General features: G+C 42.8%; 1 protein-coding gene and 1 long non-coding RNA gene across 3 annotated transcripts in view; one reads left to right on the top strand and one right to left on the bottom strand.

Annotated features, from left to right (window-relative positions):
• Window positions 1-4,131: 4,131 nt before the first annotated feature.
• Window positions 4,132-8,572, bottom strand: LOC119882538. Its single transcript, XR_005440514.1, has 2 exons — window positions 6,613-8,572; window positions 4,132-4,332 (listed from the first exon to the last, which is right to left on the bottom strand). It is a non-coding gene; the product is annotated as an uncharacterized LOC119882538 (long non-coding RNA).
• Window positions 8,573-8,835: 263 nt separating this feature from the next.
• cdon (cell adhesion associated, oncogene regulated) overlaps window positions 8,836-25,624 on the top strand; it is a 30,723-nt gene continuing 13,934 nt past the window's right edge. The window contains exons 1-7 of one of the 2 annotated variants that reach the window (XM_038692579.1): window positions 8,836-9,384; window positions 21,442-21,580; window positions 22,097-22,375; window positions 22,889-23,035; window positions 23,320-23,463; window positions 23,570-23,860; window positions 23,953-24,222. In XM_038692579.1, coding sequence (XP_038548507.1) covers window positions 21,508-21,580; window positions 22,097-22,375; window positions 22,889-23,035; window positions 23,320-23,463; window positions 23,570-23,860; window positions 23,953-24,222 — 1,204 coding nt within the window. In that variant the 5' untranslated portion in view covers window positions 8,836-9,384; window positions 21,442-21,507. The remainder of the gene's footprint in view (window positions 9,385-21,441; window positions 21,581-22,096; window positions 22,376-22,888; window positions 23,036-23,319; window positions 23,464-23,569; window positions 23,861-23,952; window positions 24,223-25,624) is intronic. The other variant, XM_038692580.1, reaches the window with a different exon arrangement.

The following is a 25,624-nucleotide window of genomic DNA, read 5'->3' as shown; positions in this document are numbered from 1 at the left end:
TGCCGTGTTGGAAAGCAGCTCAACTCAACTCAACTCAATTTCACAAGACGGCCGAAATCCTTTCATTTTTCTTTAACGGTGTATTTAAAACATATTTAGTCTATGCAGAACAAATGTGCTACACACCATAACATCTAAGCCAGATGACCACTGGATTAATTCTGATATATTAACAGAATCCTCTCATTGCACAGAGCATGGCTTTCTTTTGATGGAAATTTGTTTATTTCTGTTCTCTCATTGACATTGGTTGCTATTTGTTTTATAATTATGCTGGGTGGTGAATTCATTAAATAGAATGTTGCAGTGAAACAGATTTTGCCATTCACTCAGTAGTTGTTATTTATTCAGGAACAATCATTTATGAGAAGCATATAGGTAGAGAGCAAATTGGATGGATAAAAAAGTCTGTTTGGCTTTAGCAACACACAGGTCTCCCTCTACAGTGGGCTTACCCTTCATACAACATTGAGCTTTTCCCATGTTATTGACACAATAATTCTTTGTTGTAAATAATACGCTTTTTGTACATATGAGCCATTGAAGCAGGGAAACCATAGGCAGCACCCTTCATCAAAGCAAGGTTCATTTCCAAGTCAAGATTAAGGCAACAATACTATTCTAGGTAGCTAGCAAATAGGCATATGATATTTTAAAGTAATCTTATCAATTCCTTCATGTGGATTAAAAAAGGTTAAATAATTGTATTAAACAGGACTAGCTAGATAAGAAATAATCAACATGCAATGTGCATTCCCTAGAAATAACCATTTTGGACAGTCGCTATTTCTAATCTGATGCACAGTGGATGGAACACTTATTATTCCAATAACAGACTTGAGACTTGGCTTTAAATTTCAAAGCTGTTGACTGGCTAATCTGACAGTCTGCAGCATTAAAAAAAAACAAAATTTTTCAAGCGTGGACACACCAAATTTCGTTTCTCCATTTAACTGCACTCCATTTCATTTTGAGTATACAACTCTGCAGTGACCTCAGCTCATCAAGGCACAGATGCAGAATGAGGGAGGAAGTCCAGCAAACTCACGCTGGGCAAGGGCATTAACTGCTGGAGCACACAGGCTATGAAATATATGTCTCTTTAGAGAAAGCTTTTTATTCGCCTTTAACAGGGCTGTAAACTGCCTTTCAGTGGCCTGATGATAGGGAGACCACAGGCACAGTGACCAGCTACAAGAGTCCTAAAACTGACTTACACCTTTCAGTGTCTGTCCACAACGCTAGATGAAATGGGATACAGGAAGTAGATATGAATTCCACTTTGGGGTCAAGGGGACTTTTGTCCAGCAAGCCTAATTTGAAACAGGAGCCTTTTACAGACAGCTCTATCTGGCTCCCACTTGTACTGTCTTTCTAGATGTCCCCAGGGAGCTACGATTTATGGAGCAGAGAGGGGAGCACAGCCTGGGGGATACAGCAGATTGTTCACGGATCTAGCTTGTCTCTCTGGCATGAGGGGGAGAAAAAGGAGGAGACGGGCAGAGCTGGGTGAGATAGCATGACTTACAGAAGAAAAGCAAACAGAGCTCATTATGAAGATATCAGTGTCTTCACTTCTCATCTGCCCAAGATTTCCCCACAGCTCATCCTGTTTCGGGGGAAAGTCACTCCTCTGGGGTTTGATTGAACCTGACAAATCTCTTGTGTCTTGTCACTGATTAGATAGTGATCATCATCACGATGTGGTTGGAGAGACAAAACATGCATCCATACGGCAACATATAAAAACAAACCCTCGTACAATATATCAGAACACATACACAGACAAACATGCACACACGGTTTTTGTGTTTACTTTTGGTACATTTTCCTGAGGCTCCACAGTGATTATCTGGTGATTTTCTGCTGTGATTGTGCGCTGCACGGCCCCTGGTGGGGGCTGTGCGGCTCCACATCTGAAAAAGCGGAAAAGAGATAGATGGTATCTTCCTGGATGGTGTGTTTGACCAGTGCGACGCACTATCACACCCTGACATCCTGTCCTTGGCCTCAATTCTGTTTGTCAAACTCTAATCTCTGTATCCTCGCTCAAATCCCTGAAAACAAACAAGCAAGACGGTATGGTGAAATATTCTCTACAGGATTGTACGTTAACACTTGAGGCCACTGCTGATTTTAAAGCGCTCTGTTCCTGGATTGTTTTAGCAACTGTGGGAATAACATTAACTTCCAAATGCCATTATGAGATAAGTTTAAACATCCAAACATTTTGGGCATGCTCTCTCCTCGAGTTTGACAAATGGGCTCTATAAAAGCTGCGTTCAGGAATGTATGCTGACAGCTTCATGGCCTTGTCCAAAACAGAGCTGGCATGATGGATGGTGTCTTTCTTGTCAATGACAGCTGGTACATGTTTGTGTATTTGCGCAATGACATCTATCTATATGTATGTGTGTGTGTGTGTGTGTGTGTGTGTAGATGAGGGATATTGCTAGAGATTCCTTTTCTGTGCCACACTGAACTTGTCTCTGACTTCATCTCAACAGATTTCTGATGCATTCCCAAGAGCTGAGCGCATATGTTTTGTAGTAAACCACTGTAAACAATTTGTTTTTATTATCTACATCCCGATGAAGACCAAATGAAGTTTAAGCTATATGTTTTTAACCACCAATATGTCTGACTAAATCAATGCTTTCTCTTAAGAATGTTATTACAATAGTTTTCCTTCTCCACCTTAAAGGGTGAGTTCACCTTTTTAATCTATATACAATATTCAAATGTCAATATGAACTTTACTATGTAAATGGTGGTGGTAATTGATCCCTGTCCGCATTGTAAGTGAAATAAACGATGGGGGACAAAATCCACAGTCCATGTTTTGTGTAAAAATGTATTCCAATGTTCAGTTGAAGCTAATATGAGGTTAGAGTGTTTTTTGACATAGAATTTGTTCTTTGTGTTTCTGTGGACAGTGTTTGCTCGCTGAGAGGGACAATAACACAAAGATAATATTTTGTTTGAAGATACCCACTATTTGTCTTTGATTCCTGAGGTCTCATATTAAATTTTTGGTGAACTTCGGAATGCATTATTGCACAGAATGAGGACGTTGGGTTTTGTCCCACATTACTTTCATTAAAACTGTCTCAACAGGGAATCTCTTTGTGGCCGGCATGGACGGGAGAAACAAAAATCAGTATGTGAGTGTTGTTTTAAAAAGAGAACCTATCCTCCAAGTTTCTGTGGATTTATTGCATGTGAAAATGATTGAGCTCTGGCTTCTATTACTTTTAATTACTCTGTTTAAAAACTGGGAGAATAAAAACTTTCTTAAATTCTCACACCTGAAATGGATGTAAACACCCTCAAATTAAAGCTTTCCTAGTCCCCACTTTTATATTTCTCACTCATGTCCCACTTAGGTCGTAAGAGTGCCCTGTATCCTTGCACTATAATGGCAATAAGAGGAGCACCACATGTACAGCTCGCATAACAAAACAATGAAGTGAGCTGATTGAAAAGTCAGTACAGAAGTTACTTGGCAGAGAAAAAACAACATGAATGCTGAATGTGGAATTTGAGCTTAGTTTGTGTGTGTGGAAGTTATATGACCAGACAGAGTGCGAGTGAAAGAGAGTGTGGTGACCTGTAACAGCTCCATGACTCCAGACTGGGGCTTTAAAATCCACACGCCCGGGTCCTTGATTGAACCCACAGCAGACCTCACTACAGTATAGACAAGGCAGCCCCAATGGGAAACTGATTGTTTATTTAACTACTGTTTTATGGAATACCTAGTGACAGGAAGTCCTTAAAACAGCAGCAGTTACTATTTATATAGTCCCTTTTTGGAGTAAACACACTGACTTGCCCCTCCTCCCTCCAGCAGACACCCTGCCGTTGAGGAATGCGCCCATTCACAAGCTGGTGGCCATCTTGGAAGCTTGCCTCTCACTTCCTGTTTCCATGGATACACTCCAGTGCTACGGGAGATGATAAGCACTAACAGTCGCGGGTCCTAATCCTTTTCATCTAGCTCATTTTCTACATCACTTCATGCCATTCAGAATGAGCTGCAAAAGCCAGTTAGCCGCAACAAGCGTCACATCTTTACGCACATAATCCCTGGATTCACAGACAGAAGCAAATATACACAAAGAAAAGAAATACAGATACATTTGTTTTATTTTCTTTTTAGTCTAACAGCCGGAAAACATTCAGTCTAAAGCAACACTGATTTGCATGCAGACTACATTTGAGAGGTTATGCATGAGTCTGGTATACACATGTTTGTGTGCAGCTATGGGGCAGCTGTATTCTGATCTGCTCCTCCGGCGCTGCACCATAAATCACAAGGTCACCATGAGCCTATGGGACCAGAGGAAACATCAGCGTTAAACAGGAATTATCTTTCACTTCAGTCTCTTCCTGCTCCACTACTCCCAAGATACCCACTACAACTGAATCCTGAATGCTTTATCACGGCAGCTTCACATCAGTGCTGATGCGGTTGTCGGGGATGACACCGGAACAGTTGTACAATTTGGGAATCCATTATAAACCGGAGCTTATATCATATGTCATATGGTGCGAGGAGTGCATAGTGGCAGAATAGTTTTCATAGCTTGCAGCAGGTGGGAGTATGCAAAAAATGTATGCATACATGCAAAGAAATTGTTACACATATTCAAATTCTCTAATTATGAGCCACAGATACGAAAATCACTAACTATGGTTTAAAAAAAAATCATACTTTTTGTGAAAATATATCAGTATTGTGTTTATCTTTGTATATCGATTGTTAATTGGATATTTGCATTGTATTTAATCTCATTTAGCTCTGGGTGCACTTAGCTGGAACTTGTGTATATGCTTACCTGACACATCTGAACATTTCTGAACTTTGGAGTTTTTTCATTTTTGTATCTGCCTTATAAGATTCATTAATTAAATATGTCAAAGGAATCTATGTTTGTTTTCTGTGTTTTCTAACTTATTAAAAGTCACTAGAACAACTAAAACCTTGTGTTAAACAAGTTTGTCTTTGCTCTCTCCTTGGTTTGTTTTGTTCCATCCCTGTAGGAAAATCAGTAGCTGTGTTTATGTGAATGAATATATATTGTTGAGCTGTGGACAACCTAGGCAAAACAGTGACAGTGTGAAACTGGAGTTTAGACAGTTTTATGACTTGTACAGTTCTCACAGAGGCACAATATCAGACTGGAGAAAGCTTTAAAGATGGTCAGAGGATGTACAGGGTCACTGCACTGTCAAGAGGGACACTCAGGATTCTTCTACATGGTAAAGCCCAGGGAGACGTGTGAATAAGTGAGATGTTACAGACTGATGAAATTCCCAGAGAGCCTACGATGGATAATGTGATCCCACTACAGTGATGCAGAAACCAGATGGAGAGGGGTGCCTTCAAAATATCTCTTTTTTTTTTACCATGAACGCACACACAACCACAGGCACATACCCGAACATACAGAAAGACACAATGTACACACACATACACTCATTGCACACACCTGTCTAAGTAATGAGATATACAACCCTCCAAGGGGAAATCCATTTAGTCTATGTTGTAAAATATTGGGATTTTTCTCACTCTTGTATATATTCCTTCCCTTGCACAAAGTTTTCCTTGTCTTATTAAAACATATAAAAAATCGCAAATAAATGTCCTTCTTCTAGCGCCTTACAAAACAAAGCACACTTTACTGTATGTGTCCTATTCCGTGCCAAAGCACTCTGGAAAAGAAAAAAAGGTAACACATGCTTATTTATGGCATTTTACCCTCTGAATTTTACCCACAACATCTGCTTTCAAGTAAATTAAGGAAAGTTGGATGTCACATCTGAAGCCTAACAATCCACATACGCTGCCTGGCTCAAACAGAGGGATGGTACTACTGTAATCTGAAAGTGCCTTTAAATAGCAGTAAGAATCAGGCGTCCCTCAGGCCCCTGCTGACAGTCAACACTACCCAGGGCTGCTTTGCAGGTCATAAACACTCTGTTGACAGTGGTCAGAGGCTTATTGTCCTCAGAGCAAAGGACAGCAAGCTGGGTGTACCAACTCCAAACAACCCCAGCCTGTGGATTTAGAACACAAAGCCCTTTTTAGCAGGTCTTCTGCCATTTCCCCTTATTTAAGCACAATCAAGCGTCACATAAGGAAAGACAGTATTTTAATGTATAAAGTGTAAACTGCCGTTGTTCTACAGCCTCTGCATGATCATTAACAAGTAATATTGTGTTAAATGTATTGTAATCTATTGATAATTGATCAGGGCTGATATGACTAAGAAAACTGTAGGCCAGAGGTCACTGCTGCTTTGTGCACTTAGTGTTTTTGCTGTTTCTGCTCTCAGTGAGCAGCTCGTTGAAGCTGCTGTGGCTCAACACTGTGGAGCTGGCAGCTCCACACAGATAAGTGAGCATATACCCCAGGGGGCCAGAGACAGCCGAACCCTCAGTGGATGAGAAGTGTCTGTGCTGTCAGCTTTGGTTCCCAGCGTGTCCTCTCCTCATCGGTCGCCCCTCCCGCCCCCCACCTCGGCGCTTTGTGTGTGGACCCTGCACCCTGTGGACTCGCCACTCTCTGGCCTTTCACATGCGACTGTGTCCAATCACCCCACTCACCCCCCTCTGAACCCAGAGCCTCTGTCTCCATCTCCAACCAGTTCCTGACCCTGAGAGAGAGAGTGACAGTGAGTTAGAAGGAGCGAGAGAGAGAAATCACTGAGTTGAAAAAAATGAATTACTTGTATTAAAGAAGATCATAGCAAAAGTTACCTCTATTGTCAAATGAGACATACTTTATAAGCGTTTAGGACTTGTTACTGTTATTAATGGTTAATAAGCTATTTATTAGCCTTTTGAGGCAGTGGTAGCAGCGTGTCTGGTCAATGTCCTCCTCCACTACCAGGCCTGCAGTTATACATTTTAATGAATCATTAATAAAGGGTTATTCCGCCACAATAATCCATCAAGTCTGCAGTTTTACCATTACTGTTAGACCAAGAAAGGGTCCAACCATTTTGTTGCATTAAATATAACTATATTAGCCCATATTTTAATGTATTTTGGGCTGGACAACTGTCCATTCTTTCTGCATGATGAATTAAAGAGTCAGATTTAAGTGAAACAGATTTTTTATAATCTGAGAATATAAATGCTTAACATATAAATGGTTTATTATTATCTACAAGCAATAATAAAATATGTATTGCATTAGTGAAAACCCTTTGAAGAGAGTAGAAACAAAGTAAAAAGAAAATCAATACTTCACCATAACAACAATAACAAAAAAAGAAGAAAAAAAGACAGCAGGTCTGTCCAACTCCTGTGGGTGAAAACAGAGTTGAGACATCCGTCCTTCATCAGTCCCTTCCCCACCACCTCTGTGTTGTTTTTCCCTCTCTTCCTGTGTCAGACGTTTGCTGGTTTGTTGGCTTTGGCCCTGACCGCCTGAAGGCCCGCACTGGGTCGACCCAGCCTCGGGAGGATTGGATCACACCTTCCATAGGAGTCAGCTGTCAGATGGTGAGCTGCACCTGCTGTCTGAAGCAGGGTGGGCCTGCCGCCGCCGCCACCACCACCACCACCACCACCGCCCAGCCAATGCTAGAGCACATAATTACTGCCTCAAAGATGATTACACTGTTTACTCATGCCCATACGCACAACAGATGACTGTTTCACACTCACAGCTCCCTTTCCCCCGCCTCTCTGTGAAGGCGTTTCACCTAGTGATGAGGAAGTCGCTGCAGCCAACCAACAGTCAGCCCATCCAACTAACAGGTTGGATGCCAGAAATGACCTTAGCTATTAGCTGTTCAAACATCCCCCTCCTACATAACTTTAATTCAATTCAATGGGCCCAGTGAGAGCTGGTTTAATCTACAAGGCACAGTGTACTCCACCAAAAAAAAGAATGCCTTTATGATTTTGAGGCATTGTTGGGTTTGAGGTTGTGCAGTAGATGTAACTATCACAGTTCTAAACAGAGAGTTAGATTTACTTACTGTTAATTAAGCTTTAAGTATAAACAATATAAACTTGTGTGGACACTTGACTGTTTTTATTCTGGTCTTGTTAATAAAAAAGTCAGTAAACAGACTGTGCAGTTAGAGAAATTAAATCATCCATGTCAAAAATGATTGAAGAAGTAAAGCTATGTAAACAGTTACATTCATACATGTAGTGGATGGTAAAATCTAAACTCAGTTTAATTCAAGTCAACCCATGTCAGTCTGACAGAAGTTTTCATGACACGAATACAGTTAATTTGCAGATCATTTATAAAACCTTGTTATTTTATCCCTCCTCCTTATTATGGCTGCTAAAACATTCAGCAAATGAATACTGTACTTGTAAAATATTTATTTATTGCATTGGCCAGATTCACAAAAAACAATACATCTATAGTGCTTTTGGTTAGTTTTCACTGATGTCATTTGAGTTTCTGTCCCTAACATGTCAACAAATAAATATGTAAACAAGCAAAACTCATTTGTAGTTTAGAGAGGCACTGATTGACCGTCATTAAAGTGCTTATTGTCCTAGTATTAAACAAAGGGAAGAGTGTGTTCAGGTGGGTTTACCTTTATGTCCTGGTAACAATAAGACACAGAGTGTGCGCAGAGGAGGAAGAAGGAAGTCCCCCCCCCTAGTAGATTGTAAAACTTGTTAATACACAGTCTATATGGGTAACACCCCCTCCTCCCTCTCTCCCTCCCCTCTCCAGGAGCTGCATTGAGCTGTGGGGCAGGGACATTCTTGGTTTGACGACCAGCCTCGCTGCTGCCGTGATTTGCTGAGCAATTCGACACTAGCTTCAAAGATGCGTGTGTGGAGGAGGCAGCGGTAGACTGAGAGACGGAGACAGAGAAACTGGGGGAGAAGTTACAATAACGGGTTAGACAGACAGAAATAGTGTGTGAGCGCACAAAGACGGGACGTAACGCTTTTAATCTGACACGCGGACTCCAAACTTCCCCAAGGGAAAACTCTCCACTACCTCAACTCGAGTGTAGACCAGGGGGAGTTGTCGCACCTTGGCCCCGAAGCCTGCGCTGCTCTGAGGGTCTGAAAACTCTTCTTCCCCTTCACCTCCGGCTGTTTTCATGTTCCTCCAGTCGTCTCGCACTTTGAGCCCGTGTCTAATGGAGGGCCCCGTACGGATTTGCCTCCAGAAGAATGCGTTTTGCTGCTAACTCACCCGACGACTCGCAGCTTTTGCCCTCCTGCAAGAGAGGTAAGGACGGACTGAGGGGAGGCAAAGAGGGGAGTCCCGGGCCGGCTGGCTGGGAGCGAGTTGGGGGAGGCTTCGTTGTGCCCAACAGGCCAGCTGGGCTTCCCTGGAAATAGCAAAAGAAGAAGTAATGTTCAGAAGAAGCTGAGAGCTCCAAGGTGCCTCTTTAATCTGTTCCCCAAACATTACAGTGTTTTCTTAACTTTGTATTGTGGTGAAAGTGGAGCCCAGCGGCACGGCGTGGCCGTTGGCTACATTATGCTCGTCTGTGTGGCAGTCTGGGAAACTGGGGCGCCCGTGTGCAGAGGTTAATGTTATGAAAGTGTGCACACCCAGCAATAGAATTAGTATTGCTATCTTAAATCTTTATGCATTCTGACATAGCTAATCTCTGTTGTCTCTGAGGTGAATGAAACACAAAAAGGGATATTTGGCAGCGACACCTAACATCTCAGTTGAAAACAGATGGCCTGTGGCTTCTATTACTGCTTTGAAAGATGAAAGAACATTTGAGAAATGGCAAATATGCCCCTCCATTGACACATTAGTTTCACAGTCATTAATGGTGAAAATGGGCTGGGGATAAGTGAAACTTTGTTCTAAAGTTAGACTTTTAGTTTGGATCTGCTTTAGGAGACAACTCTGCCACATTTACCAATGTGCAGAAACATGGTGGCTTAGACTAATATTTGAAGTAGTGTTTTTTTTCTCTCTCTCCAAATACAGAGAGCCTTTATTGTTTTAGATGAATCCCCTGAGGGTGTCATAAATGTTGGTTTGGTAAATGCATGTTAGTATTGTTCTAAAATTTGGCAAGTGCACAGATTGCTGTGCAAAGCACACAAAAGCAACTGTACCTGCCTGCTTCAATAAAGGTGTCATTGTTTACTGATTGGGAATGTGCTTCTTACTGATTTTTGATAAGGGATAATATATGAGTTTAGTTACACAAATGAATAAAACATTAAAGGCCAAGGGGAATCTTTAAAAACACTGGAAAGTGAAACGATACAGATGTGTGAACGTAGTCTGGTGGCTTGACTTCCTTTCAGCATCTCACTGTTCTGTCAATGTGGAAAATATTTCTAAAACAAAAACAAGAAATTTTGTCTTAAAAAAGCCCTCATTAGCTGAGATTATTCTACTCGGGTCTCTCTGTGTTGTGATCTGCAACGCTACACTTCAGGAAGTTTGAGGATGACAACACAAAATGTTACAGTTTTTGAGTCCTTTTTGAATTTTAACACTTATCCATGTTGTTAACATTACATAACTTTACAACAGATAAGTGAAGTTAGTTTTGTATTGTGTTGTTTTTTGTAAAGTACTTTATAAATGCAGATATAAATGTAACCTGCACTATAAATGTTGAGGATTTTAAAAATACTGTCTATGATAATCCAAGCTAATTAAAACCCTAATCCAAAAGGTTTGCTCGAGTCTTTCAAAGCGCAAGTAAAAAGGATGACACAGTAAATGTTATAGTTATGATGTTCCTCACTTTTTCCCCCTCAAGTAATTTCCTCTGTCTGCTGTTCACCCCTATCACCAGATATGCTCAGGGACTTTTGTTACATAGGGGTAATTCTCAGAAACTGAACACTTAAAAGTTATCGAGAACAAAGTCTCAAATCCCTCTCGAATGCATGACATCCAGTCAGTGGGACACACATGGCTGCTCCCAGATAAAACACTTTCAAGTTCAAACAGTTGCTCGTGCATTGTCGCGTTGGTGGGGAACAAGAAGACACTTCCGAAGCTTTGCAAATCCTTTCAGTGCTCCCCAATATTGGGTGAGCTTTTGACATGGGCAAAGAGAGATTTGCTCTTTTGTGTTCAGGCTCGGACACTGACAGCGTTCATGTTAAAGGAGAAATCCTCCCTTAGGTTCTGATATTGAGTCTGCTCCAGGAGGTTTTTTTAGTAAGGCGTTTAGTAGTTTTTTCTGTGACCACTTACCTTCAACCTGCCTTGTTTTAACTTAATTCACTCCTTGATTTCCGACATTTCCTTGAATACCTTTTCTCCTTGCTCTAACAATTACTGCATTGGCTGCATTGCACTAAATTCAGTCTGTGGAGAAATTGGTTGTCCTTTTGTTGCTGAAAATATTTTGACTTGGCATCATGGTATTGAACAACAAAATAGACCCGGAAATCCAAGTTACAGTAACAATAGCTTGTAGATTCTGAGCTGAACATAAGTACCAGTGGAGTATTTTTAGTATAACGGACCACGTTGTTATTATGGGAATTTTTCCCCACAGTAACAACATATTGGGAATATGATTGAATCAGACAAGAGCTGAGCCTCAGACTCATTTCATTTGAGAATCAGTGTGTTTTTGTGACTCGTAGGGAAATTAATAAACCATTAGTGGCCCTGCTTTTATCAGACAGACCCGAACAAAGTACAACTATGCCATTAAGTGAGTTTGAATAATGTCAGAGCCATCAGGCTGCACGCTAATGATAAACACATGTTGCTGTAGGAGAACTATGTTAAGTGGGCAATTTGAATGTAAGCATGTGTAATGATACCAGCCCCTGCTCTCATAATGGCTCTCGTGATTTTTCTGATGCAGTATTAAAATCACACAACCACACTCCAACAATGACTAATGATTGTTGAATACAGTAGTAGCAGTTGAGGTAATGCTTGGTTTCCATAGTAACACTGAGGTTTTATTAAATATTAAACCAGGAAGTGAGGTTGTATATAGCTTGAGAAACTTTTTGTTAGTACTGATACTATTAGTCAGTTAGTTAATTGACAGACAATAAATCAACAAATATTTCTGATGAGTGAGTAATCCTTCAAGTCATTAATAAAACCTGCCTAATGCCTAAAACTTCAAAAATGTGAGGATTTTCCACTGTTTTCTCAGAATGAACAAAAATAAATGAATCATAAAAATAGTCGACAGATGGAAATAATTGTTAATTACAGCCCTGCTTTTAGGCTTTAAAGAATTTCAGTGATGGACAAATGAGTGAATGTCTATCGGAGGTGAGTGCGGTGGGAGAGGGTGTGTCTAAATGGGTGACTCAAGTATATTTTGGGCACCTCCCACATTCTCCTGTTTTGTAGGCCATACACATTTGAGGCCAGGCTGCAAACCTCAACCCTGGCCCTAAAGCAAATGGAAGCAAATTTAAAACCTAAATCACGGTGTGGTTTGGTTGTTTATTTGGTTTCACGTTGTGATCTGTTATTTTACAGCTCCAAAGAATCAACCTTCGGCTGAGAAAAATGTTTTGAGTCACAAAACAGGAGAAAAATCATTATTTTGAGTAACTGCCTTATTTTTCATCATCATCACAATATTTTGACAGCTAGAATTAAGTCTTGCTAATTTTCAAAATCTCTAATGGCTAATCCAGTTCAGTTTCTCAGTATAATAAAGTAGAATATAGTGGACTGTTGTAAGGTTGACATTTGACCTTTCAAGCAACTATTCCCAAACTAAAACCTGGCTTGTTTTGAACTCCTGACATAGCCCTCCTTTTACTGTCATTGCTCAGGGATTGAGTCATACTGCAGCCTTTTCCCCCATCAAGGAGAGACCCAGAGCTCAGGCCCCATTAGATGGACAGTGGAGAGTTTTGGGCAGGATGCCAAAGAGCCCCCATGTTCAAGGAGCCAGGGGGTGCTGATTGACAACACCCAGCAGCCATGAGCAGGGGGCTGATGGGATAGATGGGGCAGGTCAGAGAAAGAGTTTGAGTTCTTATGACTGCTGGGTTGGTGAGTGCACCCTGCAGCTGCAGTGCTAACAAAAAAAGACTTTACTTTCTACCCTCTGTTTCCCTCCCTAAATTTATTCTAGGAACAAGCTGTGAGTGGAATTGGATAAATTGAAGCCGTGTTGAAGTAGCCATGAAGGCAAACGCAGTAGCTGAAGGTGTCACTTGTGTTTATATGAAGCTGTCATTAGTAGCACTTATTATCTGCACTGAGCTCACACTCATTATTTTAACTACGCAACACATGTGTCTCTTAGTGGGACCCCCTCCCCACTTCTTCCATGTCCCCCTACTCTGACAGATGATCCAAACAGCCCAGCGGTGACTCGCTTTACTATGCAAGCATGTTACTCCAGCAGGTTACAGATAGGCTGCATGCTTCCTCCCGTACAACTCTTCAGAAATGTCAAAGGTGAGCTGACTGTAGCCCGATGTATACACCAGCTTTCAACAGATGGTCGTATTGAGTTTCTAAAAATTCAGAACCTTGAAGGACCTGAAACTGGATAATGACTTTCGAGAGATTTTAGAAATGAAATGAGAAACATCAGGGCCTAATTGTTAAGACAAACAAACAGTCTTTGGAGCAGCAGAAACAGATGTTCCAGCCAGCCACCGAAATGCAGCGGGATGAAACCGTACAGGCTGGAGATGGGCAGGGGTTGAGGAGGTCTGCTTCTTCTCTGAAGATGGTTTGTTTTCTGTTAATGTAATGGAAATACAGGCCTCAACTAAATATATATGATAAGGTAATGTAAACCAGTACCACACACAGCGCTTTGAGGAAAAACACACTGTCCAGACGGGTACAGGTAGAAAATACAGACTAAGCAGATTGTGTGACACAGAAGGTCACACTTTGATAGGGAATGAGATTTTTACTGTTTTTTTAGGAAAGAAAATTTAACTGTAGGCTTGGATCAGGTCTTAAACGTGTTGGTATACTTGATGAATGGACTAAAAGACTACTTTGTTGGTCCTGAGCGGTTTGAAGTACACTGCAAGTTGTTTTTAGCCTTACAGTTTGAAGTTTGTACTTACTTTTTATTATAATGCACGTAATCATTCGAGGGATTGCTTTTTGGCTTGTGTAGCTATAATATATGTGCCTTTTAACATGATGCAGAACACTGCATGTGTGAGGAAGAACAAAAAGTTCCTCAGGATGGTTTTGACGTGGCATTTCACACAATACTCGCCTCTTGCCAAAAACAACAATTTTCCTCATAATTGTCAAGTAAATACACGATGAGACCCATTGTTCCGCAGCCATGTCTTCTGTAGTTTTCTTAATGATTCCTCAGCCCTGGGGAAGATTTCAGGGAGTGAACTTTTGAACCAGACCCTTGCTGACAGCTCTCACAGCAAGTATTTCAGAACATGCGAGGGGATTTAAATTTTTTTTTTTCCTGTGTCTTCCTGTTTGCAAGATTCATTTCTTTTTCCCTTCCTGAAACTGACCCCACTAAATATGCCTGACTTAGTCCGTCGCCTCAGTGCGGGCCCCAAGAGTTAGAGTCTTCTCTTCTTGAAACTGTGAGCAACCACAGCTTTCTATTTCAAATGTTGAACCAATAAGTCACATCTGACATGGGTTTTCTGCGAACCAGAATGTGTGCACTGTTGAAAAGCCAGCGCAAGGATCAGCAAGACTATATTAAGGCAAAACTAGTGGCTGGCACTCCCCTCTGGCTGACAAACAGGCTACTTGTTTGAAGGGCTGTTTTTCTCCCAGATCAGAGTGTGAGGCAGTGTGGGTACTGCTGCTGCCTGCTTCTGGGCCTGTGGTTGGGGGTGCCATTTTGGGCCTTCCCTGCTCCAAGATCTAACCCCCTATAGGGAGCACTGGAACCCCTTATTTATAAAAGATATTCAAAAGTGAGTGTAGGAATTTAAGTCAGAAGGATAAAACATATGGTTGGTTCAGCCTTCTGCATTGTTCTGGAAATGGTTTGAGATTGTAACAGATACTGTGAGGTTTTACTAACTTAAATCAAGTAAAATAAATCACTGTCATCTCTTTGTGGTGCTCTCACACAGTAGCAAACACACACAAACCTACAAAAAGAATGCACTGAGTTAGCATGTGCCATGGTTTCTGTATTATTGCTATGTTTTGCTGTTGTCAGGAGGTTGTATTTCTCTTGGCGCCATCAGAGCACTATGTCATCTGCCAAAAGCTCTTCTCACCTCCAGCACTGCAGCAATGAGCAGCCTGGACCCTAAATATGTTGGAGAGGTTTTTACAATTTGACCAAGAGCCAGAAGTGGAAACTCAGATGATCTGTGTGTTGATATATCACCACCAAATTTGTTTTGTGATCACTCGATTGCCGCACAACAAGCGTAGAGTGTTACAAGGCAAGATGGATAAACATTTAGACAAACTAAATAAAGCGTTTACACACTCTGTTTGAGACTGTATATTTATCTTTGGGTCTTCAAACTTGTACGTACAAGGAGGCTGGTGTGTTTGTTTGGGTTTTTACAAGAGATTTGTGGAATTGGTGAAGACTGAATTTTTTTCTGACGGCTGGCTGTGGAGTTCAGGGTTTTGCAGACGCTTTCTGTCCCCCCATGAATACAATAAAACAGCCATCGCTCCATTATATTTAGTTAATTTTTCATTCTGAGAAATGAAAACACTCTGTGTGGACTTTCTTTCTCACGCCTCTCAATTGACAAACAAAGAAGGGGCAAGTACCTGAAAGCAACCACAGCAAGTTGAGTTTTATTTGTGCTTGGTGTTAAATACTGACTCAGCAAAAAGTGTCACGTTAGCATCTATTTGGACACCATTTTTATTTTGTTGCACATGCTCAAATTACATTATTCCATATAGGTTATAGTTTGAAAGTACTTTTGGTCGGCAGCCAGGGACCGGTCAGGAAGAGACTGAACAGAAACTGTTGTCTGTGTCTTTGCTGCTTGTTGCCAGAGAGACACAGCCTGTGATGGAATCCAGGAGAGTTGGGGAGGGATGAGAGACTGCACCGAGGGGAGAAAGGGTGGGGACAGCTGGATCAGATCACAGTATGCCCATAGTTCACAGCCCACGCAACACCGTGTTAAAAACACAGATAGTGTCTCAACTCCCCCAGAGAAGGTGGACATTTTCAAGGCATTTGGCAAACTTGATCATTTTTTCTTCCGCTGCATCAACGTGTTTTCCCATCATCTCTCTAATCAAGGCTGATATTGAGGAATGTGAATGTGGAATCTGTGGCCTCATCCTCTGTTCCACGGCTGCACAATCCCAGCTCCCCTCTCGCCTGGCGTAATGAATCAGAGTCTTGGCACATGTTGGAGATCAGTGTTATAACACACCCTGCGGGCAAAACGGCCTTCTTGTGCATTCCTCCTTTCCATCAGAATTACCTTCTCGTCTGAGCAGACGTTCCCCTGTGGGCTGAAAGGCCTGTGAAATCAGCCGGAAGGGCCCAGAGAGCTCCGACAATGGGAAAGCGTTGTTAGTTACATGCGCTTTGCTAAAGGTCTTGAGGTGGCCTTGTATGGTGGCAATACCCGGGGATCTGTTTCCAGTGTCCGAGGCCGCTATTGAGTTTCGCCCCTGTGGTTAATCCTGCTGTTCAGGACCTTGGGAAACAACCGTACCTCCTCACCCTCCTGTCCCTCCCCCTCACAGATTCCCAGGAAAAACAAGACATTGCAGAACAATCTCCAATTAAGATGGGTCTTACATACTGTACCATTCAGTCCCCACTTTCTCAGTCTTTTTGCCTCCCTCCCTTTCTCTCCCCTCTCTGCTTGTGTTCTCGGCCAACAAGCCTGGGGGTAGAATTAGCGCTGTCTCCCAGGTCCCTGCCCTGGCACTTTGGGAGGGTCGGGCTTTGGTGAACGGAGATGTTGGGGGAAGGGGGGAGTGGATGTGTGTGTCCTTGGTAAACAGGGCTTTGTGGGATGTGACTGTCTGATCCCCAGGGGCCTCTCCTTTCATTCCTCCTCTTGTCTGATCCCACACCATGGCAGTGTTGTCAGTGCTGTGGCATCGCTGGGTTCTGGGACTCCTGCAGGCGCACGCACTGTGTCTGTCCTTGAAGATGTATCTCATTTGCTTTCTGCAGTCACACTCGCTGCACTCACTTTAATGATTTATTGAGGAGACTTGCATTCACTTTCAGGTGTCAGGTTCAGAAGGGGCAGTCATTTTGTATTATTGATTGATTTTTTTTTTCTCCTTACTTACTCATTGTAAAACAGAAAACACCTCTTCTTTCCCCCTAATTCCCATATTTGATTCCAAATCATGTCTCTCTTTCACTCTCTTTCTTTAGCTCACTCCCCTTCTCTAAGTCTGTCCCACTTTTAATAACGTCTCAGTCTTTAATCAGACAGAGTTAGGCCATACCAGAGGCCCAGTGTTTCCACTCATTAGTTTCCTCTGTGGCCCTGGGCTGCCTCAGTGGGCTCACCCAGACCAATAGATGAAGCCCATAATGGTCCCCTAGAGTCTCTTCTCTCTGTAGGTTCTTCCCAAGTTTCTGGGCTGAGCTGAATGTAGTTAGACTGAATCATCAGTCAGTTTTGGCAGACATGGATGTGCGCTCAGCCATTATCTGTACGTCTCTATCTCTGAGCCAAATAAAAAGGGAGGAGAAATTAGTTGGGGCTTGGCAACTATACACCTCCCAGTGAATGTTTCACCTCTTTATACCCCCATCTCCTTTTACTCCTCTCCCAGAGAGCTTTTCTTTCTATTTTCTCTTTCTCTATACTTTTTCCCCATTGCCTCTCATCTTCTTGTTTTGAATTTATCTGCCATCTCCTGTGTGTGTGTGTGTGTGTGTGTGTGTGTGTGTGTGTGTGTGTCCATCGCTCTCTCTCTGTGTGGAGCTGAGGAATGTGTGTGCTACAGATCCTCTGTCCATGAGATGTGGGGCGAGTGCAGACAGGTTTGGGGTATAGCATGTGAATCAGCTTCAGTGCACAGGTCAAATTAGACCATCATACCAGAAAAGTCTCTTACTTACTCTTTCTGTTACACCGCACTGCACCCTTTCTCTGAGCTTCATTCAGTTCCTTGCATTGCTTACAATTCTCTCTTTTTTGAAGGTAAACCTTTCTGATTTGCTGGATTTGTACAACTCTGGTATTGATTGCTAAGCAGTCATGAATGGCCCCTGTTATAAAATCGGCATTGGAACTGCCTCATGTTTTCTGTTGGCTTTTATTTGGCTGTGCTGTTTTGTGAAGTGGAGAAACTAGGGCCCTGCCGCAGTCAACAGCACCAGTTGTGACCTGTTCTTCCTCTTCCCTCCAGGTCTTTGATGCTCCACTGCGTTGCTTTTGTCCCTGTTTACCCAATATGACAGGGATATGGGCCAGCCCCACATGTGGGCAGATGGGGCTTTAAGTAGTTCTTGCAGAAAGGAGGCCAAAAAGAAGTGCAGGTGCAACCCCCCCAGAACTCAAGCCCCTTTCCCTTCCCTGAGGGCAACCTGTCAATGTGTTTATTTTCTTCTGTGTCATCACCAGGGATCCCTCTTGTCCTACAAGGGGATATATGGTGCTATTCCTGTGTCTGAGTTTTGTATTACTCCCAAGATGGATAAATAAAGGTGCTGTCTCTCAACAGTATATCTCAACTCTGGAAGGGAAGAGAGTTACAAAGACCGAATGAGGGACACAAGCTGTCTAAGAAGACTGTTTTTTCTCGCTTTCACACACTTAAGCCAAGTGTCAGTCAGATATTTCCCAAGCATACATGGGTCAACCCCCACACCCAAAAAATAGGAACTTTTCCACTTGAACTCACTGACACTACCCTCATTTATTTTCATAAACTGTCCGTGTCTCTATATCAGATTTCTTCTGAGCAGGACGTCTCTTCAATTTATAGCTGGTTGATCCCGCTCTAGAATGGCCATGCATCTACAACATAAGTGCAAAACCAGGGGGTAACATAAAATCAGATTTGGGATAGGAGGAGGGAATCTGGAACACAGTATTTTTTTCCTTTAAGTAGTATAGACTGGAGTTTTATGAAGGAGAGCAGAGGAGTGAGGGAGTGGGCTGGCTGCAGATCAACATTAGACCAGAGGAGACAGCTCTCAGGCCGATCGGACTTCACTTGACAGGGACTTCCCCTTTGTCAAAGGGCCACTCCAGCTTTTGTCTGGTGGTCTGCTCAGGAGGAAGCAGGACTTGCCCTTCCATGTAGCCAGTGCTGCCAGCATCAGGACGGCTCACCGTGATGAGGGATACAAGATATGCTCACAGTGTCTGTCTCCATTGAGGCGGCTTCATGGTGGCGGATGTCAGAGGAAAGCCAAACAGATAAGAAGCAGGAATGATGCCCCTGTGTTTCCTTGTTGCGCCAGATCGATGGGCCAGATAGGCAGCTGTATGTGTTTACACAAGAGCACCCAGTCGGAGCTGTAATGTCCAACTGCTACACCCACTGGGAGGAAGTAACTAGTTAAAATAAGAGAGCGTAAGAAAGGTATACAGAGAGAGAGACTTACAGAATCAGCTCTGGTTTCCCATCATACCGTGTGCCAATGTGTCTGTGCTTCGCTGTGCATTTTTATAGCGCTGTTGTTATTATTGTAATTATATATCATTATTCTGGCAGAGAGAGAAAGATAGTTTCCAGTGGTGACATGGGAGCAGTGTGCAGGGCCTGTTGCAACTCGTGAGATGGAGAAATGCTAGCCTGCAAGATGTGGGTTTGATCTGCCTGAATAAGCATGCACACGCTTAAACTGGAGCCTGAGATGCAGAGCATACACCACATACATAATGTAGCATGTTCAGTCATAAAGTCAAAATTACAGATTGTTGTTAATTGCTGTAGCAATTCAGTCAGAATCAAGCTGACACAATTGAGCAGCAACATGACAGTTATTTTGTGTAGAATGGTTAGGTGTTTGTGTGTATGAGTAAAAGAGAGAGAGGTGACCTCTGGGGGCTGGCCCAGGGCCACCAGACACCCGCTGGTTCACCCTCTCTCTCTGCTCTTAACCTGACCTTCGACCTCAGGGTGAGAAGGGGGCGTGAGCCAGGAGCTGGGAGAGTTTATTATTTCCTGCTTCTTCTCTCCTCCTCTCATTATGCCCTTTGAGGCTACATCCATCAGTACATGCAAGCATTTTAGCACAGTTTCAGAAATAATATCTGTCCATACTAAAACGCCTGGAAACGCATATTGCATGACCATTCACTGCCAGTGTAAATAGGAGGAAGATTGTCTACTCTGGTATTGGTTGCTTAGTTGCAGGAAATACTACAAATGAAGAACAGCAACAGAAAATGCCCTAGTGTGGGGACGCTAGGCATAAACATTGGATAGAATGAAGGTTATATATTTTGTAACCAGAGACAGAGAGATGGCAAGTTGAAGAGAGTGAGAATGAGTACATGAACAAAGCATCAGTGACTTATTGGTTAGATTATAAAGGAACAAACATCCCTGTAGCATCATTCACAACTAGTACGGAAACAATTAGACATTAGTTTTAATAGTTTTTGATTTATTAATGGTTCAGGTCACATATCAAGCTAAAATGGGTTCATCTAAGAAACTGTGATTGGCAATTTTCACCATTTCTTTAAGGTAAAGTAATCAATAGGTTAATTAATAATGAATATAAACCAACTTGTCATTTACGAGCCATGCTGTAGCCTTGAGAGGAGGCTAAATGAATTGAGTGTCGAGCAGATGAAACAATGTTTAGGTTAGAGAATGAGGGTTAGAAACTTGTTCAGCTTCACTGAACCCACCCAGACATCATCTTTTTAATTTGACCTCTTCAGCCCCGGTCGGCCCTTCTACTAACGTCTGCAAGCCACCAAAGCGCTAGTGTGAATATCACAGCTGGACGGCCATTGTCCCTTCGGCCTCAGGCTCAAACCCTGGTTACCAACCAGGAACCTGGGATCAAAGCTTGCCCGGATTACTCTTAGAAAAAGGAGGAGGTGGTGCCGGAGTCGGAGGGGGTCGTGTTGAAAAGGATAGAGGAATGCTCCTAATTACGTGCCCTCCAGTGTGTCTGGGCCTGCACTTCAGGCTACAGTAAACCTATGAGGAAGCAACACAGTGTGACAAGAAAGTGATATTAAGAGTGAGGCAACAGTCTCTCCACAGCCACTCCATTAGTGGGAGATCTCAGCTGCCCAGTGGGGGAGAGAGGCAGGGGGGCAAAGAGGCTGGACATTCCAGCCTCTGTGGAGACACTGAAGTGGGTGAGAAGAGAGGTCAGAGGAGAGGGTGGGAGGTGGAGATCAAGGAGTGTGTAAAGAGGATGTGTCGTGAAGATTAGAAGGATTGCCATACAGGATTCATCTGGAACCTAATAGATTTTTTCCTCGCTCAGATCCACCTCTGAAATCCTCCTCCAGCTTGTTTTGTCATTTACTTCTGTCACTTCTTTTGTTCATGCGGATTCTGTCATGTTTCCATGCAGAGCTCTGGTTTGACGTGTTTCTCCACTCTTCTGTATGTTGCAGGTTCGATCAACAGACAAGTGTGTGGGTGCTGGGCAACACGGCTGCTGGCAGGGGTCAAAGTGCACCATGGACAGTGGCCTAAGGGTCCTCCTGTCCACTGTGCTGTGTCTCAGCCAGTCCCTGCTTATCAGCTGCTCATGTAAGTTGTTGTCCGACTCTCAGCTAAACACGGATGGATGTGGTGAAAACCCACTAACAATTATTTTTATATTAAGAGTGGAGAAAATGATCTTAGCAGCTTTCATGGGTGCATTCATCAGTTTCTAGCAGCACCATGGCAGCTGTTTTTAGCAAAAACCTACTGCACGCTACCTGCCCAGCAGCAAACAGCAGACAGAATATAATAATAATAGTAGCTAAAGAGCCAAATATTTTTCTTGGAAGACAACAATGACTCCAATTTAAATTAATAAAAATAAATAAATTATTGCAAATAGTAATAATTTGTGACTTTTAAACTCTTTTTAGTTCTAAACATCTGGTGTTGGGCAGGTCTATCCTGTCTTAAATTAGAATCCTAAATAAGCACATAGTATGATAACCATCACAGCAGTGAAAACAGGGGTTGGTGCCTCTTAAACGTCAAACCACCTATAACAAAATTTGTGATTCAATATTCTGAACCTGTTTTTCTCTGCTCCTGTCTCCTCACCAGCTCAATATCCCTCTTTCCGCTCTGAGCCTGCCTCCTTGATTCAGAGTCGAGGCTCAGTTGCTCGGCTGCACTGCTTAGTAAGTCCCCCTTCAGCTGTGGTTTCCTGGCGCTTCGGAGACCGACCACTGGACCAGGACACCCTGCCTGGTGTGGAGTTCAAAGAGGGCTCCCTCACCATCTCCTCCCTTAAGCCCAGCCATGTTGGCGTCTATCAGTGTGTGGCACACTTAGACCACGGGCCGGCTATCGCTAGCCGCTACGCACGTGTGGCCATAGCAGGTACGGATACAGAGAATTACCCTTCAGTGCATACTTCTACTAACTTCAAAGCAGAGGGGCAAAGAAAGAGAGGAAGCTGCCTTGAGAAAAGGAAGGCCATTTTGTGAGTGTTGAACACTTTAAAAGAATGCCTGTCCTCGGCTGCCTGCTGCTGAGTGCGGAGGGGAAGGAAGCAGTAGGAGTTTTTATTCGGGCACCCTTCCAGATGCCTCTTGACCAGCATCCTTAATGAGAGTTGGGCTTTCCTGTGTGGTGTGTTATGTTCCTGCTGGGATGCTGCTTGGACACTACTCTAAGGGGTTGACCCTGATCTGGAACAGTTATCAGGCATGAATAGAATCACTCACTGCAAAAATAAACAAACCCAGTGATCCAACACAAACAGCTCAACTCAAGTAGCACCATTTGCCTTTGTTCTTGACCTTTCTGATACTCAGCACATATTAAATGTCCAATATTCTGCACATAAAGTGAGTTTAACTGAAGGAGTCTTCTTTTTCTCTGTCACTGCAGAAATAACAGACTATGAAGGTGGCCGGCGGCGGTCATTATCAGCACAGGAAGGCAGCACTGTTCTTATCGAGTGTCCTCTACCGCGCAGCATCCCTCCAGCGCTTCCTAGACTAAGAGTACGAGGGGAGTGGATAGAAGTGTCAACAGGTTTGTTTGAAATCAGCAAATAAATCTTTCCTTTTTGGATTCTGAAAATAAACTGCGAGACATTAGGATACTACATCAGTTTCTTAATTTTTCCCCACAGTGTCTGGCAAAAACATACATTTACATTTTGTTAATTTATCTATAAAGGGTTTTTTTTATTTGAATTTCCAGAAATTTTACTACTTCACAACATCTATTCTGTTGTACCTCCACAATCTCCACTATCTTGATACTGAAGAAGTTGTCTGTGCTATTACTGGAACTGCTGTTTCTTCTCTTTTCAGATGAATATTTAGTGCTTCCGTCTGGAAACGTCCAGATTATCTCTGTTTCATCCCAGCACCAGGGCATGTATAAATGTGGTGCGTTAAACCCCGTTACTGGGGAAACCGTCATGCAGCCTCATGGTACTAAGCTATCAGTGAAACGTAAGTCTAATTACATTTCATTTAAGATTCAGAATGTTTGTATATCTTAACTGTAATTTTTATTTTTATTTTATTGTCTGCTGATATGGTTCATTTGTTTGTTTAGATTCAGACTCCTCCCGCCCAGTGAGAATAGTTTACCCCACCACCCCAGTGACTGTTGTGGTGCAGCAGTCACAGCTGCTGACGTTGGAGTGTATCGTGTCTGGTAGTCCTGCACCAGCAGCCAAATGGTTTAAGAATGGTAAAGAGCTCAAACAAGGGGCTTCTCACCAACGACAGCACAACAATCTAGCTTTTGTTTCGACGACGAGGAGTGATGAAGGGAGTTATACCTGTGCTGCTGAGACTGAGCAGGGGACTGTGATCAGCGCTAACTATACTGTGAATGTTCTTGGTAAGAAAAGGTCAAGAAGGGATGTTGGGGGTTTGGGGACTGTTTGCAGCAGTCCTTGTGGAGATGTTAATCTTTCTGCCTCTCCTCCACAGAGCCTGTGTCTATCACAGAGGGCATGACCAATCAGCTCGTCTCTCTTGGCTCCTCCACTCGTTTTACCTGCGTAACGAAAGGAAACCCTTCACCAAACATCACCTGGCTGTTCAACGCTGAGCCCATCACCTCATCACCACGCTTTCAGATCTATAGATCCTCACTTGTTATTACAGATGTGACACCACAGGATGAGGGCTTGTTTCAGTGTCTGCTGGACAACGGGATTGGCTCGGCACAGTCATGTGGAATGCTTACAACGCAATCGGGTATATATCAGCTATCTCAAACTAATTTGTTACTTGGCTTTAATATGGAGCTTTCTCAACTCAGCTTGTATTAGTAATACATACATACTTTTAACCCAGAGAGTGCTTACAAAAGGCAGACAACAAATAATGAAATTTCCAAGACATCTTTTTTTGTTTCTTTTGGGGTTAGTGGTTATTTTTATTGTTGAGTGATTTGCCAAAAAAAAGGAATGTTTTTTTATCAGTCTATAAAATGTCAGAAAATAGTGAATGTGTGTGACTGTTCACTGAGCCAAATGTCACATCAAATAACTTGTTTTATCTGACCAACAGTCAAAACCCCAAAGATATTCAAATGACAATGGTTTAAATCAAGGGTGTCTTCACATTTGAGCTGCTAGATCCAGAACCGTTTGCTTGATAAATGAAAACAGATGATTAGAATTGCTGTTGATTAATTTTCAGTTAATCAAGTGATTCAACCTTAATGTTCCCAAACGTCCCCTTTAATTTCCCTTTCATAACACTCAAAACAAGCTAAAACTGTATCCAGTGCTACACTGCCACTGTACTAAGACACTGGAGGGTTTGCAGAGCTCAAGAGTTTACAGATACAAAAGGGAGCAGTTTGAGAAATGCACATAATTGTAAATTGTTACAGCAATTTTTGCTCGTGTTCGAGAGGGTTAAGGCATCTTACCAGGCAGGATTTCTGTGGGCCTGCACATACAGTATCTGCAGGGAGTCCCTGCTCTTTGAGTGTGAATGTGTGTGTTTTTTGAGGGCTGGTAGGAGAGGCTAAGCCAAGGCCGCCCTCCTCCTGAGCCTTGAACTGAGTTTGAGCGTGAGAGTGAGCTTTGTGCACGCCGTCGGGGATAAGCCCCCGGACGCTGGAATGTAAGGAGTAGCCGTGAAGGGTTATGACGAGGACCAGACCACCCAGCTGTCAACATCATACACAACTGCCTTTTATTTATTAACACATCACAGCCCTCCCCTTCCTCCACCTCTCTCCCCCAAGCCTCCCCTCTTCTCCCTCCCCAGCCGCTATACGCCAGGGACCCATTCCTCAGCTCGCCTCTATATCTGCAGAATGATTAATACAGCTATATGCTGTACATAGGGAGTACAAACCAGGCTGGATCAGCCGAGTTCACTATCAGTCGAGTTCCTTGCCAAACATTTGCTCCCCTTCCACAGAACACAGGAAGAAAAATTTGATTTAATATCTTTGCTGCAGACCACATTTCTACACAAAAACATAATGGGGAGTTGATAAGCAGAATATACCCAGCAAAGGTAAACACTGAGATCAGTTATATTTTAGGTACCAAGCATGGGAGCTTATCAAATGCCCTTTGCATTCAAAGTAAAATGTGTCATTGATGTGTATTGTAATTCATCACACAGAGCAATCTGT

This window comes from Micropterus salmoides, unplaced genomic scaffold, assembly GCF_014851395.1.
Source record: "Micropterus salmoides isolate LMB-PRFRI ecotype aquatic unplaced genomic scaffold, ASM1485139v1 Ms_hic_scaffold_3, whole genome shotgun sequence".
Taxonomy (NCBI): Eukaryota; Metazoa; Chordata; class Actinopteri; order Centrarchiformes; family Centrarchidae; genus Micropterus; species Micropterus salmoides.
This window is presented reverse-complemented; position numbering and strand designations above follow the sequence as displayed.